General features: G+C 38.2%; 1 protein-coding gene across 8 annotated transcripts in view; it reads right to left on the minus strand.

Moving 5' to 3' along the window:
* Positions 1-16,624, minus strand: part of PAG1 (phosphoprotein membrane anchor with glycosphingolipid microdomains 1) — a 238,446-nt gene that overhangs the window by 13,913 nt on the left and 207,909 nt on the right. For all 8 annotated transcript variants that reach the window (XM_069100177.1, XM_069100176.1, XM_069100178.1 and 5 more), the window contains one exon: positions 5,658-5,717. In XM_069100177.1, coding sequence (XP_068956278.1) covers positions 5,658-5,717 — 60 coding nt within the window. The remainder of the gene's footprint in view (positions 1-5,657; positions 5,718-16,624) is intronic.

Raw genomic sequence — 16,624 nt, forward strand, 5'->3', positions numbered from 1 at the left:
ATCAACAATAACAAAATGCCAACTGCCTAAGAGAGCATAATCTTTATAGGGAATCATTACAGGTAAATTATATGTAGCTACATTTATGGCTCCTCTAACTAGACTTGGGTTTTAATGGTAGTTATGATACTGTATGACTTGGGCAAGATGTTTCATTCCTTTGCACTCAATTTCCTCATTTGTAAAATTATGGCACTGTTCTAAATGATCTCTAGGGCAGCTAGGAGGTGCAGTGGACAGAGTGTCAGGCCTAGAGTCAAGGAGACCTGAGTTCAAGGGGCGGCCAGGTGGTGCAGTGAGTAAGAGTGCTGGCCCTAGAGTCGGGAGACCTGGGATCAGTTCCGGCCTCAGATATTCAGCACCCACACAAAGAAAAATAACTGGCCCTGTAACCTTGAGCAAGTTACTTAACCCCGATTGCTTAAAAAAAAAAAGAAGACCTGAGTTCAAATTTGGTCTTAGGCACTTACTAGTTGTGTGACCCCGGGCACATTACTTAACCCTGTTTGCCTCAGTTTCCACATCTGTAAAATGAATTAGAGAAGGAAATGGCAAACTACTCTGGTGTCTTTGCTAAGAAAATTCCCAGTGGGGCCAGGAAGAATCAGACATGATTGATATGAGTGAACAAGAAAAACAACATATAAATGATCTCTACATTCTCAATTCTAAAATCCTATGATTCTAAGAAAACCTAGCATAACAGTATTATTAAATTATAGACAGGAAAGAACAAACAATATCCACTATTGTGTATCATATGCCATTTTGGAAGGCAGCTAGGCATCTCAGTGGATAGAGTGCTGGGCCAGGAGTCAGGAAGATTTGAGTTCAAATTCAGCCTCAGACATTTACTTTGCTCTGTAATTACAGACAAGTCACTTAACCTGTAGTTTTCCCAACTGTGAAATGGGGATAACAATGGTGTCAAACCCCAGGGTTGTTTTGAGGAGCAAATGTGATTATGATTATAAAGCAATTAGTATTGTGCCCGGCACATCATAAGCACTATATAAATGTTATCTATTATTATTTTGTGTTGGTTTCTTTTCAACTGATTTCAAAAGTCTTGTGCTATATAGTTTAAAGAATTATCTGTCTCTGGCATTCTTAGAAAGATATACATAGCCAGGAAATTCCCTATGGTAATAGCAGGCTGCCATCCAAGAAAATAAACTTGATCACATCCTTAGCATTGTCTACCAGGAATATCAACAGTAACTTAATTTCCTTTGGTAACAAGGGAATGGATGCTCTGTACTGATTAAAAATTGCTTCAGGTATTATGAGTCATGGTTGGACGGAAGTCAAAATGTCCTTGATTACCTGGCATTCTTTTTTGACATAGTAATTCATCCATTTCAAAAAATCTAGGAAAGAAATGAGCATGTTTTTCTGACAGATGCTCAGTTTCCCAATTGCCAAGGGATATTTTCTTCCCCTCCACATATCTTACACACTGTGGGTAAAATTTCCAGCTGGTCTAAGAGTCTTTTTAATGCGGGCTTGCTATTTGTTTACTGGTCATTGACATAAGAATGGTTCATTTCTAAAGGGAATGTTGCCTCTATACTCCTGGTCTATCCAGTGTATCAGCTTCATAGAAATATAAAAATTCATCTATAAAATTCATAGCTATATGTGTGACTTGACAATTCTTTTTACCTCTCTGGGGTCTATTGCTTCATCTGTAAAGTGCAGGGACTGGATTAGATGAATTCTAATGTCCCTTATATTCCCCAAATCTTATGACTTGATATAATTTTCTCCACCTCTCACTCTTCCCCCCTGCCAAAAAAAATTAACTCGGCAAATCTGTAGAATATTTTGCTCTTAGAATAACAACTGATATTTATATATCACTTAAAGTTGGAAAATGCTTTACGTTTACTATGTTTTTCTGAAAGTAAGAAATATAACGTAATAATATCTTTGGGAATCTTGGAAGAAAGTGCTACTACTTACAAGGTACTTTCCTTATAACAACCCTGTGATTTGGGTAGTGCAAGTAGTATTATTCTCATTTCACAGGTGAAAATATAGAGTTCATGTGAATTACCAGATAGCAGTTCATCTGAAAAATGTAGGGAGGTTTTATTGGTCTACAAGTTCTGTATGACTCAAGATTGTGACAGGTTAGCATAAAAAAAAAAAAAGAGGCACAATGTCCAGGAACATGGGAGCAAAAAGTAATGTTTCTAGTTCTGGGTACCACATTTTAGGAAGAGCATTATTAAATGAGAAAGCAGCCAGAAAAGAAGAAGGAATATGGTTCAAGACCTACAAGGATCAAGTAAAGAAACTGGGGATATTTAATTTGGAAAAGAGAAAACTTAGCAGGGCATGATAACTGAACTCATGTATTTGAATGATTGTCATATGCTCTTTCTGGCCCCAAAGGGGAGAATGAGCAACAATGGGAAAGAAGTTTCAAAGAAGCAAAATTAGGCTTAATGTAAAGAAAAAACCTCCTAACTGTTAGAATGATGAAAAATGCAATAGGCAGTCTTCAGAGGGAATGGATTTCTCCTCACTGGAGATTTTGGAGTAAAGTCTGGATGACCACTTTTGGGGTTTATTTTAGAGGGGAAGACTGTCAGGTATGGGTTAGACTGGATATATGAGATTCTGTAATTATGTTACACATAAAACATTTTTTTAGATGAATTCATGGGTTAGATCCATCATGGGTTGTTGAGGGAACCTGAGGAAGCCAATGGACTATTCTAAGCAGGGGAGAAATATGGTTAGAACTTTGCTTTAGGAAAATCATTTTGGCAGCTAAGATCACCGGATCTCTACGGATGCTCCTTAGGGCACCTGTTGGAACTTCCACCTTTTTTGGAGAAAGGGATATGAATCAATTAAGTATTTAATTTTCTAGCTTGTCAAACTTCCACTGGCACTGGCTGGGTCCAAATGACATTGGCACAGTTAAGAGAAAAGCACTTTGCGAGCTTGTTAGAATACATTTTATAGGAAGAAATTTCCAATGTATTTCCTTCCCCTCCTCCGCTTCCCTTTCATTGGTTGCCTCAGTTCATGTTGCCTCAGCCACATCTCCAATAATTATACTCCTTGTTATATCATGAGTTACTACTTAGCGTTATATCTTTATTTTTTCCTCTGTAGTCAACTTCCCTAATGCTTTATCATAATGACAATATGATTTTGATGTCTAAGTGAGATTGCTTCAGTTTTAATCTAAATCCACTTTTTCTTGTTTAGTTTTCCCCTCTCCAGGAGCAAAATGTTTCTGTGTTCTCATTTAAAAACAAAATACACACAAAGATCACCATTGTTGTTAACTTCTGACCTCTCCCTTTTTTATAAGTAATTTTGAAATTTCAGTGACAATAATTGGACATAAAACAAGAAGTATTCAAAGATGCTATAATTATTTCTTGGTTTAACATCTGCCTCCTAATAACACCTAAGGACATACCATGCAGCACTGGAAAACATAGAAAGCTGTGCTCATATTTACAACAGAAGAGAATTATTTTGGATTTTTGTAATAATATTTCATTTCTTTAGTGTCTTAAGGTTTGTAAAGAACTTCATATTTTACAAATCTAATTTGATCTTCATACCAATAATCCTCTAAGAAAACTGAAGTTCTGAGACATTGTTATTTTCTTACAGTTATTTGAGCCATGGTCAAATCTAGATCTTCTTGATTCCAAGTTTAAGACTCTTTCTTGTTATACCTTCAACTAAAAGGCTTTTAGCCAACCCTTGCTTGGCTGGAGCTACTGCAGCATTCTGGGGAATTGATTATTGGTGGATAGGGAGAAAAAAGTCTTGGGAAAATTTAACAACAACAAAAGCAATGATACAAAGTTACAATGACTGCTCAGTGACAAAAGGAAGAGATAAAAGCAGAAGCAGCAGTAAAACCCAAGAGGCTCAGTGAGAGGGAGTGAGGGAGGCAGCTCTTTTGTTTTTCCTTTCCCAGTGGAAACCTCCCTCCCTGACCTCAGTGACTCCCACCCTGCACCTTCTGCAATGTAGACAATTCCATCCTAGGTCTCTTCTCCTCTTGGTTCAGCTGGTACTGTGTGTCACTGAGCATCACATGGGGAGTGGGAAGCGGCAGCTCCTACTGTCCTAACACATCCCCTCCCAAACTCAACACTGCCAAGCCTGTTCTCTTTCTCCAGATGCTGTGCTAATGACTGATCTGAAAGTGGAACTCAGGGAATGGGAGTAGGTCAAGGGCATATGTGAATAAAGATTGTCAAAGATGTCTATAAAGCCAAGAGAAAAGATGGGTTATAGTTTAAGGCAAGACCTTAGTGTGATTAAGGCCCCTTTCCAGCCCTTTCATTCTGTAATGCTATCAACTTAGGGAATACCACCCAGAGGAGAAAATGATCTTAGCACCATGTCTAACACATAGTAGGGGCTTCATAAATGTTCACTGACTGACTATTCCTTGATGTGATTTGCAAGTTATTCAGCCTTCTCATAAGGTTGGGCATTCCCTTACACCATTCATTTATTCTTCTTCTTTACTCTCTGCATTCTCTCTCATGATGACTTCATTTACTCCCGTGATTCAGGTATCACTTATATGTGCTGTCATTTACAAGAGGATTATACTTGTTTGTTGGACCTCAGAGGGCAGAATTAATAATAATTAGAAGTTGCAAGGAAGGAAATTTAGCTTTGTTATGAAGAAAAATTTCCTAACAATGAAAGTTGCCTCTGGAGGTCATGAAGACCCTTTCCTTGGACATCTTCAAGGAAAAATCTGGTGACCACTTTTTGGACATGTTATAGAAGGGAAGCTTGTTCTGGATAGTCTCTGTAGTCCCTTCCAACTCTGGGATTCGATGATTCTGAGTCAGAGTTTAAAAGCCAGAATTTAAACCCTGGCTCTGGTAGCACCTAACACATCATTTAATCTTTTGGGGCCCAAGTTTCATTGTCAGGAAAACAAGGTAGTTAAATCTTGCTGGTCACCTAGTCTTCCCTGAAACAAGAATGCTCCGTATAACATTATAATATGTGGCCATGCAACCAAAGATGACCTTTAGTTTTCTCCCGGACCTCTTCCAGCCCATGCTTTAGAGCAGTGGTGTCAAAGTCAGATAGAAACAGTCACTAAAATGTACATAAGGATCTCTGCAGGGCACATATTGGCTGAGAAAACCATATGTTAACATACTCTATGTTCCACTGAATTTTATTTATTTTGGGAAATATTTCCCAATTACATTGACACCTTGGTTATAATTGATTCTACTGATCTTTTCCCATGCCTGCCTTCAAGGCTGATTCTTTGACATCACTAAGCCTTTTCCTGCCAGGAATCTGGTCTCTATTTCCCTGATTCTTTCTTGTCTTGTCACTTGTCAGTCACTCTTGGTCATGATAAGACATTCAACGCCAAAGCCATATTCCTATTAACATCCTTAAGATGACATTTTGCCTATAGTAGATACAAATAAAAAAATTACAAGGCACAAACTTGGAAAGAGTAGGTACTTGTCTATCACAGGGATTTATAATTAGTGAGTCTGTATTATGCTAATCTCTCGTGAGGGTGTAAGGGAATGTCTAGGGCTTTTTGTTGTTTAAAGCTCCAAACAGTGCCTGGTTCCTATTAGGCATCTAACACGTTTGTGGAATGAATGGTTGCTGAAACCTACCTCTTCTTCTGTAAGAGTTGGGTCTTCCTCTCGAGACTTGTAAGACAGCGAACTAAGTCTCTGTTAGAGAAAACAAATATATATCAAGATGAAATAATCTGAAACCTACAATTCAGTCTCCCTTTTGCATAAGCAGTAGGATATTTTGTTCATAAAAATTCCTTTCGCATTATTACAACAGCTTTTCAGATAAGCTACCATAAGGCTTTGGGATTGGGTTTGATAACTTGATCCTGAACAATAACTTCCAATATAAAGGAATGTAAAGAAATTGAGCACTTCAGTAATTATATGGCCTATTAATCTGCTCAGGTGATAGCTAGTAAAATCTTGTTCATGCTTTTATATGATAGATTAAAATAATCCAATAAATTAAAGGAGATGTTGTTTCAAAGTGTAGCTGAAGGGAATAATCTTTTAAAAATACAGTATTTCTTTAATAATCTTACAGAATTTGCATATCAGATCCTTCAATTTAGGAAAATCATCAAGCCATTTGAAATCTTTTCCTAAGCCCATGGATACAGAAACCATCTTTTCTGTGTTTGAAATGTGACCACACTATAAGGGGGCACATGTTGACATATTAGGAATTCTTGACTCATGAGTAGGGTTGAACTGCTCTAGAAGACAACCAGTTATCAAGTCTCACCTGGGTGGACTGGGTAGAAATTTCATTCTTTTATAGTGAGGACCAGGATACAGATGAAACCTGGAACAGCTAGGTGGCACAGTGGATAGAGTGCCAGGCCTGGAGTCAAGAAGACTTATCTTCCTGAGTTCAAGTCTGGCCTCAGACACTTACTAGCTGTGTGTCCCTGGGTAAGTCACTTAACCCTGTTTGCCTCAGTTTCTCATCTGTAAAATGAGCTGCCAAAGGAAATGGCAAAGCACTCCAGTATCTTTGTCAAGAAAACCCTAAATGGGGTCACAAAGGATTGGACATGACTGAAAAGACTGAACAAGGTAAGAGTAATGGGCCAGTTATTAAACGAGGCTTTGAATACAACAAACATTAAAGGGATAATAGCACAAAAAATGTAGCAATCGTAACTAAAAGGAGAATCATTTTCTATTTACAGGGTAGAAAAGACTACTGGATTTTCCAGACTAGTATGTATCAGACTGTTTTTGTCTGATCCCTATCCACGTATCTTACCACGGAATAGAAGACTGCTATGTGACAATTTTATTTTAATAATAGTTGACATTTATATTGCACATTTCAGTTTACAAAGTACTCTATAAACATTATATGGATTCATTCTCACAATAATCCCCTATCTTATGTAGTACAAATATTATTATCCTCATTTGGCTGATAAGATTAGGGAGGCAGATAGAGTCAAAGACCATAAATATCAGATCAATCATGTGGGAGAAGACAAAGAGATATTAGAGGATTATGGGTCGTGGGGACAGTTAGTGCCACAGGGACAATGTCTTCGTGGGTAAAGCAACTGAACCCAAGCCTCAATTTCCTCATCTAGAAATGGAGTTAATAGTTTTCAATGCTACCTACCTTAGCAGGTTGTCTTGAGGCTAAATGAGAATATATTAAAGGACATTGTTTGGTGCAATATCTGTGCATGTCTGTCAGGATATACCATGTTGATGGGAGTGAGGACAAAAGCAAAGCAAATAAGGAATTTTTGTCAAACAAAGGACATCATCTAATAAATTTCAGGAGGTGGGGCAAAAATATCTAGATGAATAAAGAGATGAAAAAAAAATGATTTTTATGTTATTTCAAGAAGTGACTAAAAAGCCACACACTTTTTGCACAGCTGAAATCAGTTTTACTTAATGAGCTGCAGTTTGTATTACCTGGAAAAAGAAAATTTATCAGATAATGGCTTACAATGTAAAGCACTTCATGATTTTTAAAAGATTTAGCCTAAAAATCAATTACCATTTTTGGCTATAATGCAGGTAAAGGGCTTCAGAATGGGTCAGGCCTGTGTTTCAATGCATTATGCATGTACTTAGAGAGGAACATTGGGAAGATAGGATAAAGCTGTAGCTTAGAAAGACTTTGATTCTGAAGACATTTTAATTAGATGAACACCTTTTCTGTGGCACTTGGGGAACTGCATCTGTCATCATCTGATTAATTCTTCAGAGCCTTAACCGTTTCAGTCAATTCACAGTCCCTGAAGAGAGAGTTTCATATAACGTGTGTCTATTAGATGGATAATGTGGAGAGTTAAACACAAAGGAATAAATATCTTGGTAATGATGATTAGGAAAGTTTTTTTTAAGATTTCTTATAACAAGCAAGAAGACAGAGTACTTGAGTTTGTGTTTACACTTATGAGTATACTCACTCTCTTCCCTCTCTCCTGGAAAAGGCCAATTATGATTACATGATGCTTTTTCACTCCCTTTAAAGACTCTATCCTTGGCCCTGGGCTGTTCAACATTTTTATCAATGACTTGGACAAAGAGATAGTACGCTTGTAACATCTTTGAATGACATCAAATGGGGAAGAACAGGGAACACACTGGATGCCTAGGTCAAAAGCCAAAAAGATCTCAATAGGAAGAATGATGGGATGAATTGAATAAAATGAAATTTAAAAGGGAAAAAGAAAAAGTTATACACAGGTTCAAAAAAATCTACTTTCACAAGTACAACATGAGGGACACCAATTCTTTATTAGGAAAATATATGAAGGAAAATATAGGAAAATATAATGGAAGGCTTTAGCACCTGGCCCAGAAAAAGTGCTGAACAAACATTGATTGTTGTTTGATTTTATGGGATTGTAAAGCTTAATGTGAATCAAAGTAGCAGTACGAAAGTCAGAAAAGGGAATGCTACCCTATGTAAAACAAGAAGAGGAACAATCTTGTCAGACTGCATCTGGAATACAGTGCCCATTTCTGGGCACCATGTTTAAGACAGAGATCGATCAGCTGAGGCATGTTCAGAAGAGGGCAATAGTGATAGGACAAGGAGAGGGCTGGAGATTGTGCAAGGAATGGTTTTGAAGGAACTAGGGATGGTTAGCTTGGATTAGAGAAGAGTTAGGGGAGATAGGAGAACCGTCTTTAAGTAAGTGAAGAGTTGTCATATAGAAGTGGGATTAGTCATAATCTGTTTGTCCCTATTTTGCAGATCCAGGAGCAATGGGTGCAAATTACAAAGAAGACTACTGGTGGGTTTTTTGAGAGACTGAATCATTATTTGGTTGGTATGTTGTAGAAAGGATTCCTGTTCAGGTACATCTTTCTTTTGAGTTTCTTTCAAACTCTTAAGATTCTGTGTATCATGGGAAAAGTTCCTTTTTTTTAAAAAAAGATTATTTTTTTCCAATTGCATGTAAAAACAATTTTTTAACTTTTTAAAAAAGAATTTCAGTTCCAAATTCTCTCCCTCTCTCTGCCTTCCCTGAGATGGTAAGCAATCTGATATAGGTTATACATGTACAATCATGCAAAACAATTTCCATGTTAGTCATGCTGTGAAAAGAAAACACAGACCCCTCCCCCGCCAAAAAACATGAAAAAAATGAAAAATAATATGCTTTGATCTGCATTCACTCTCCATCAGTTCTTTCTCTGGAGGTGGATAGCATTTCTCATCATGAGTTCTTTTGTTATTGTGTACACTATTCTCCTTGGTTCTGCTCACTTCACTTTGTATAAGTTAATGTAAGTCTTTCATGAAAAAAGTTCTTAATTCACATTTTGGGAAAATGTCTAGGGCCCCAAAATTTATGTAAGTAAATAAATAAATATAAATATTAAAATTTGAAATCCTAGTCCTACTTTGTTGCCTCATCTTGGCTTGGTCACATCCTAGGTTCTCAACGATCATGCCCTATGACTGTAGGTGCCCCTTAGGATTCTTCCCTGAACCTTCTTTTCTTATCCCTCTAGGCTACTTCACTTGGTGATGTCATCAGCTCCCATGGACTGATCATCTCCACACTGATGCTTCTCAAATCTACCTTTCTTATGCCAATCTCTTTGCTGACCTCCAATCTCACATCTCCAACTGCCTTCCAGACATCTTGAACTGGATGTCCAGTAGAAATCTTAAATTCAATATGTTCAAAACGGAACTTGTTATCTTTTTCCCCAAACCCTCCTCCCTCTTCCCATCTCCCCACCCTACCACCACCTTTTTTTTATTACTGTAGAGGGTAACACCCTCTCAGGTTTACAATCTAGGAGTTATCCTGGACTCCTCACCATCTTTCAAACCCCTGACCCCCACCCCCCAATCTGTTGCCAAGACCTGTCAATTTCACCTTTGCAACATTTCTCCAATATACCCAGTTTCTCCTCTGACACTGCCATGACTCCAGGGCAGGTCCTCATAACCTCATATCTGGACTATGTTGCTGAATCTACCTGCCTTGTATTTCCCCACTCCAATCTGTTCTCCATTCAGTCAACAAAGTGATTTCACTAAAGTGTAAGTCCACTTATATCACCCATCCAACCACTCAATAAACTCCAGTTGCTTCCTATAGCCGCCAGAAGTAAATACAAAATGATCTGATTGACATTCAAAGACCTTCATAACCTTGACTCCTCGTCTTCTTACTCCCCAACCTGTATTCTTCAGTCCAATGACAGTGGTGTCCTAGATGTTCCATGAACAAGACACTCCATTTTTTGGCTCTGGGCATTTTCTCTGGCTGTCTCCCATGCACGAAATGCTCATCTGCTCTGACTACTGACCTTCCTGGCTTCCTTTACATCCCAAATAAAATTCCACCTTCTACAGGAAGCTTTCCCTAACCTCTCTTGATTCTAGTGCTTTCCTTCTTTCCTATTTATTATGTATATAGCTTGCTTTGTATATATTTATTTCCATGTTGTCTTCCTCATGAGAGTATAAGCTTCTTGAGGGAAGGAATGGTCTTTTTGTATCTCCAGTGCTTAGCATAGTGCCTGACATATAGCAGACACCTAATAAATGTGTTATAAAATGCTTATTGATCAGGTCAGTGGAACATAAGCCTTGTCAAGATCTATCATGTTAGAAAGGCTGTGAGCATGACTTCAGTAACAGACTAAGTCTTTTTTCTGGGACCATCCTCACTAAGTAGGGAGAGGAGGAACGATAATAGGCAGGCTGCTTGCTGATTATTTTTTTGGCCATAGCAAATCTCTGAAACAAAGAAAAAGAATGGCCCAGTCCTGTGTGTTCTGTTACTACTTCTGCAGTAACATAGGCAAAGTTACAGGAAAGAGTGTAGCAGGTGCTAAGAATCACACATTGATAGAATTTAATTTGACGGTTAGTACTCTAAATGTGAGATCCTTGTCCAATGACCAAGAAGTGGGCATATTGCTAAAGCAGCTGTCATATCAATCTTGACATTCTTGCCGTAAACAAAGACAGAAGAAAGGATGAAGTTGTAGGTAAATGGAAGTCTGGCTCACAGGTACTCCTTGGAGAACTGAAGAAATGAATTGGCTAAATGGGATTTATTGTATGCCAACAGGCAACAAAAAACATTATTTCATAGGATACTTAGCCATCAGGCATTGCCAGAGTGGAAAAATTCTGCTGTGCCTACCCCATCCCCCCCAAAAGGCAACTGAGAAAACATAAATCTGCCTACTCTCCAATACATAACAAATCTTTCTGATGTAATAGATACACAAATCAAGAGCGTCCTTGAAAAAGTATTAGTGAGGAACAGAAAGTCTTTTTGCAGGTGATATTCAATAATGAACCACATTGTTCCCATTTCAAAATTAACCAGAAAATGTAGAGGATTTAAGAGTATATGAATGCTAAGGATCCTAGAATCCTAGGGTTCTTATTGCTTTGAAAAATGGATTTGATTTGGGGGTAGCTAGGTGGTGCAGTGAATAGAGCACTAGCCCTGGGGTCAGGAGAACCTGAGTTCAAATCCAGACTCAGACACTGAACACTTACTAGCCATGTGACCTTGGGCAAGTCATTTAACCCCAATTGACCTGCCTTCCCCCTCCAAAAAAAAAAAAGTATTTAATTTGGTAGAACAAAGCAATGTCTTATAGTCACCTTCACAACAAAATGTCTCCCACCTATCCATCAAAATTATATAAGATTCCCTAGAAGTTATCACAATAGAAATAACCCTCTTCATTTATGTTCTTATAATAAACATCAGGGAAGACATGGAACATGAAGATGCTGGCTAAAGATCTTCATCACCGTGACAGAGGAGATCTAGCAGAGTTCAGGTTGAGGAAGTATTTCCAGTAGATGGTGGGGTCCATCAAACACCTAATAATTAAAGTGTCGTATATAGTGTGTATCTTCTGGTACAGTATGATTTCTGGGGGTAGGAGGGCTGGTCCCTACTGCCAGTAAACCATCAACTTCTGGGCCTGAAGGAACCTGGGGGCAGGCTCACCAGCACAACATTACCACTATTTACTGTAGTATTTGTGTATTTCTTAACCATTTAATACATACAAAATTGTGCTGCTATTTTTATTAGATTCCTAATTTTTTTATGTGTCACTAGTTAAGTTTTTGAGTGTTGTACTCCTAATCCCATTTTCTCCATAAGCCCTGTGGTTTTTATGGAGTGATTTTGCATAGCTCAATGATTTTTAGGAATGCATATCAAGTTATAGCAGTACGATTAGGAGGAGGAAAGAAAATATATATATGTATATGTATATGCACATGCATGTATATGTATATGCATATGCATATATGTGTGTGTGTATATATATATATAATATACACAGCATTTAATTTTTTGTATTGGATTTTTAAAATGCTGGGAATTATTTAAAGTATGAATCATTACAATGTAGAGATACCATACTTAGTTGCCCACACATATTACATATTTCTACATAAAACTAACTTGGATTATGAGGCTTATTATTCTAATTTACATATATGAAGTGAAGTCTAGGCTACTGTTTAATAGCAAGTAGCTCATTAACACTTTTAGGGGTTAGATACTATCAGTAAAAAGTTTTGGCTGTCTCAGGCAGTTTAATTTGGGGTGATATGAAAGGGTGGAAAACCAAACTCCATTATTTTTATATGGCAAAAAACCTTTTGCTTGAAAATTGATATTTATAATGTAATTTTTTCCAAACAAATAAACAAAGCAATTTTCCAGAGGGTCAAGCAAAGTGGGAGATAAAGGGCTTTGCTGGAACCTCGTATCCTCCTTTGGCTACAGTCTGACTTTACCTCTCTGCCAGTTCATGCTGAGTTGATTTCCGATGACTGTGCTTTATATTAAAATAAGAAAGATGTTTTGGGGGTGGAGACAAGATGGCGGCATAGAAGCAAGAAAACTCCGTATGCCTCCTCCATAACCACCTCAAATATGTATAAAAATGACTCTAAACAAACTTCGGGGCTACAGAACCCACAAAGTGGCAGAAAGAAACAAATCTCCTGCTGAAGACAGCCTGGCAGGCCTACAGGAAGCGTATGTCACGGCATGCTGAGAGCAGAGCCCAGCGCCACATGAGTCCACGGTTTTAGCCTCAAGGTGGCCACGACCAGTCCTGGCTGGAGGGACTTTGAGAGAGTGGATTGCCAGCAGCTATGGTGGTTTCCAGAATTATCAACCCATAAATGCCAAAGACAAAGTGAGAGTTCAGTGTGGACTTTGTGGGAACAGGGAGTCTGGGAGTGCGGTCCGGTCTCTGTTCCTGGAGGGAGAAGTGGCTGAGGCACTGCGGCCACTGCTGCATGGCTGCTTCAGAGCTCCTGGCCTGCAGATTGTAGGGGGACCAAGCAACCAGTCTGAGGAGTAATTGCTCTTGCTTTAACCTGCTTGGATCTGGATTGCTGTCTAGGGTGGAGGTCCTGGGGTGCATGACCAGTGTGCCAGAGCCAGTGGAGGCTTCTGAGAGGGCAGCCAACTAATAGCTCTGGCAGCTGAGAAAACCCCAGCGATTTGGGACAAAGCTCTCCTCTCTGGAAGCAGAGTTTTACTGTGGCAAAAAGCTCAAAAGTAAAGTAATTGAGTGGCAACATGAACAATCAAAGGAAGCAAAAAAAGCACTGCAATCCAACTTTGGATTTTTTTGGGGGGGACAAAAAGGATCAAAGCATGGAACAGGAGGAAGACAAGGAAGTCAGAACTCCTGCACCAAAAGCTTTCAAGAAAAATATGAACTGGTCACAGGCTATAGAGGAACTTAAGGATTTCGAAAACCAAATAAGATCAGTGGAGGAAAAAAATTGGGAAGAGAAATGAGAATGATGCAAGGAAATCATGAAAAGAAAGTCAACAACCTGCTGAAGAAAATAACTCCTTAAAAAATAGACTAACTCAAATGGCAAAAGAGGCCCAAAAAGCTAATGAGAAGAATAGCTTAAAAGGCCAAATTTGCCAGATGGAAAAAGAATCTCAAAAGGTCACTGAAGAGAATCATTCCTTCAGAATTAGATTGGAGCAAATGGAAGCTAGTGACTTTATGAGAAATCAATATACTAGTAAACAGTGCCAAACAAATGGAAAAATAGAAGGCAATGTGAAATATCTCATTGGAAAAACCACTGACCTGGAAAACAGATCCAGAAGAGATAATGTAAAAATTATTGGACTACCTTGAAAGCCATGATCAAAAAAAGAACTTAGAAATCATCCTTCAAGAAATTCTCAAGGAAAATTGCCCTGATGTTTTAGAACCAGAGGGCAAAATGGAGGTTGAAAGAATCCACTGATCACCTCTTGAAAAATATCCCAAAAAGAAAGCTCCTAGGAATATTATAGCCAGGTTCCGGAATTCCCAGATCAAGGAGAAAATATTAGAGGCAGCCAAGAAGAAACAATTTGAATATTGTGGAAACCCAATAAGGATAACACAGGATCTGGCAGCTTCTACACCGAGGGATTGAAGAGCTTAGAATATGATATTCCGGAGGTCAAAGGAGCTGGGATTAAAACCAAGAATTACCTACCCAGGAAAACTGAGTACCATGTTTCAGGGGAAAATATGATCATTCAGTGGAATAGAGGACTTTCAAACATTCTTGATGGAAAAACCAGAGCTGAATAGAAAATGTGACATTCAGATACAAGAAGCAAGAGGAGCATGAGAAGGTAAACTGGGAAAAGAAATCATAAGGAACTTATCATAGTTGAACTATTTACATTCCTACATTGAAAAACGATAATTGTAACTTATGAAACTTTTCTCAGTATGAAAATAGTTGAAGGGAATATAAATGTGTGTATATATGTATACATACATGTATATGTCTATATAGGCGGGTATATGGGAACATGAATACATATGTGAGTGTGTGTATATATGTGTACTTAGAGAGAGGTCACAGGACCAATTGAATAAGAAGGGATGATACTTAAAAGGTAAAATTGAGAGGTAAGAGAGGAATATGAGAAGAGATGGGGAGACACAGAAGAGGGTAAATTATCTCATATAAAAGAAGCAAGGGAAAGCTGTTACAATGGAGGGGAAGAACAGGAAGGCAAAAGGGAATGAGTCAACCTTACTCTCATTGAATTTGGCTTAGGGAGGGAGTGACATACACACTAAATAGGGTATCGTGCCCTACAGGAGAGTAGGGGGGACGGGAATGAGAAGGGGGGATGATGGAAGGAAGGATAGGTTGGCGGGGAGGGAAGCTGGAAGCACTCACTTTTGAAAAGGGACAGGATCAAAGTAGAGAATAGAACAAGTCAGGGTAAGGATAGGATGGAGGGAAATATAGTCAGTCTTTCACAATATGTCCACTATGGAAATGTTTTGCGTAGGTACACATGTACAACCTATAATGAATTGTTTGTCTTCCCAGTAAGGGTGGATGATGAGGGAGGGAAAGGAAAGAATCTGGAATTAAAAGTTTTAAAATTAAATGTTTTTTTTCTTTTTTTAAAGCAATCAAGGTTAAGTAACTTGCTCAAGGTTACACAGCCAGGTGTTTCTGGGTAGGTAATAAAAAATCAAATGTTTTAAAAATTATATTATTATTATTTTTTACATGCAACTATGAAATAAGATATACAGGCAGTGGGATATAGAGATCCAACCTGCCCTACTGGAAAGTCGGAGGGGGGATGGGAGAGGATATAGGAGAGAGCAGATTGGAGGAGAGAGTATACAGTGGGATCCCTGTTTTGGGGTGGTGGGTAGGGGAAAGATGGGCAGAAAATTTGTAACTCAAAATCTTGAGGAAATGAATGATGTAGACTAAAAATAAACATAAAATTTTATTTTAAACAAACAAATAAATATCTCCAGCTCCTTTAAAAAAAATAAGAAATAGGAAAGATGGCAATACCTTTATTTTCACCCTGTTTTCTGCCTAAATGCAAAGGACTATACTTGGTTTAAAAAAAAATCAGTTACAGAAGTAAAAGATGGGAATAAGGGGCAAGAAAGAAAATGATATGGAAAAGACTTGGAATAGGAGCTGATACGTGCATATTGATTGATGGAGTCTTTAGTGAACTGCAAGCTCTATATAGGTAAGACCCAAGGCAAGACATTTAACTTATGTAGGTTGAAGGAAGTGAGACTATTAAGTTTAGAGAAGAAGAGTCTCTGAGGGACCAGTATGTTAACAGCTGTAAATCAGTCAATCAACTAGCATTTATTAAGTGCCCTCTGGTGCTAAGTGGGCTGTTGGGCGGCTCATTTTCTGAGTTCAAATCTAGCCTCAGAAACTTAATAGCTGTAACCCTGGTTAAGTCACTTAACCCTGTTTGCCTCAGTTTCCTCATCTGTAAAATGAACTGGACAACAAGGCAAATCACTCCAGTATCTTTGCCAAGAAAACTCCAAATAGGATTAGGAAAAGTTGGACATGACTGAAAAACAACTAAAATGTATTAGGCAAAACTAAGTTCTTGGGATACAAGGAAAGGTAAATAAGATAAAGGGAAGAAAGGTAAAAAAAACAATCTCTGCTGTAAAGGATCTCACAGTCCAAAGGAGGAGACAACATGCAAACAAATCATAGATAGATAGATAGATAGATAGATAGATAGATAGATAGATAGATA

This window comes from Petaurus breviceps, unplaced genomic scaffold, assembly GCF_028583685.1.
Source record: "Petaurus breviceps papuanus isolate PSGF00001 unplaced genomic scaffold, PetGlider_PUasm1.0 38, whole genome shotgun sequence".
In the NCBI taxonomy this organism is placed as follows: Eukaryota; Metazoa; Chordata; class Mammalia; order Diprotodontia; family Petauridae; genus Petaurus; species Petaurus breviceps.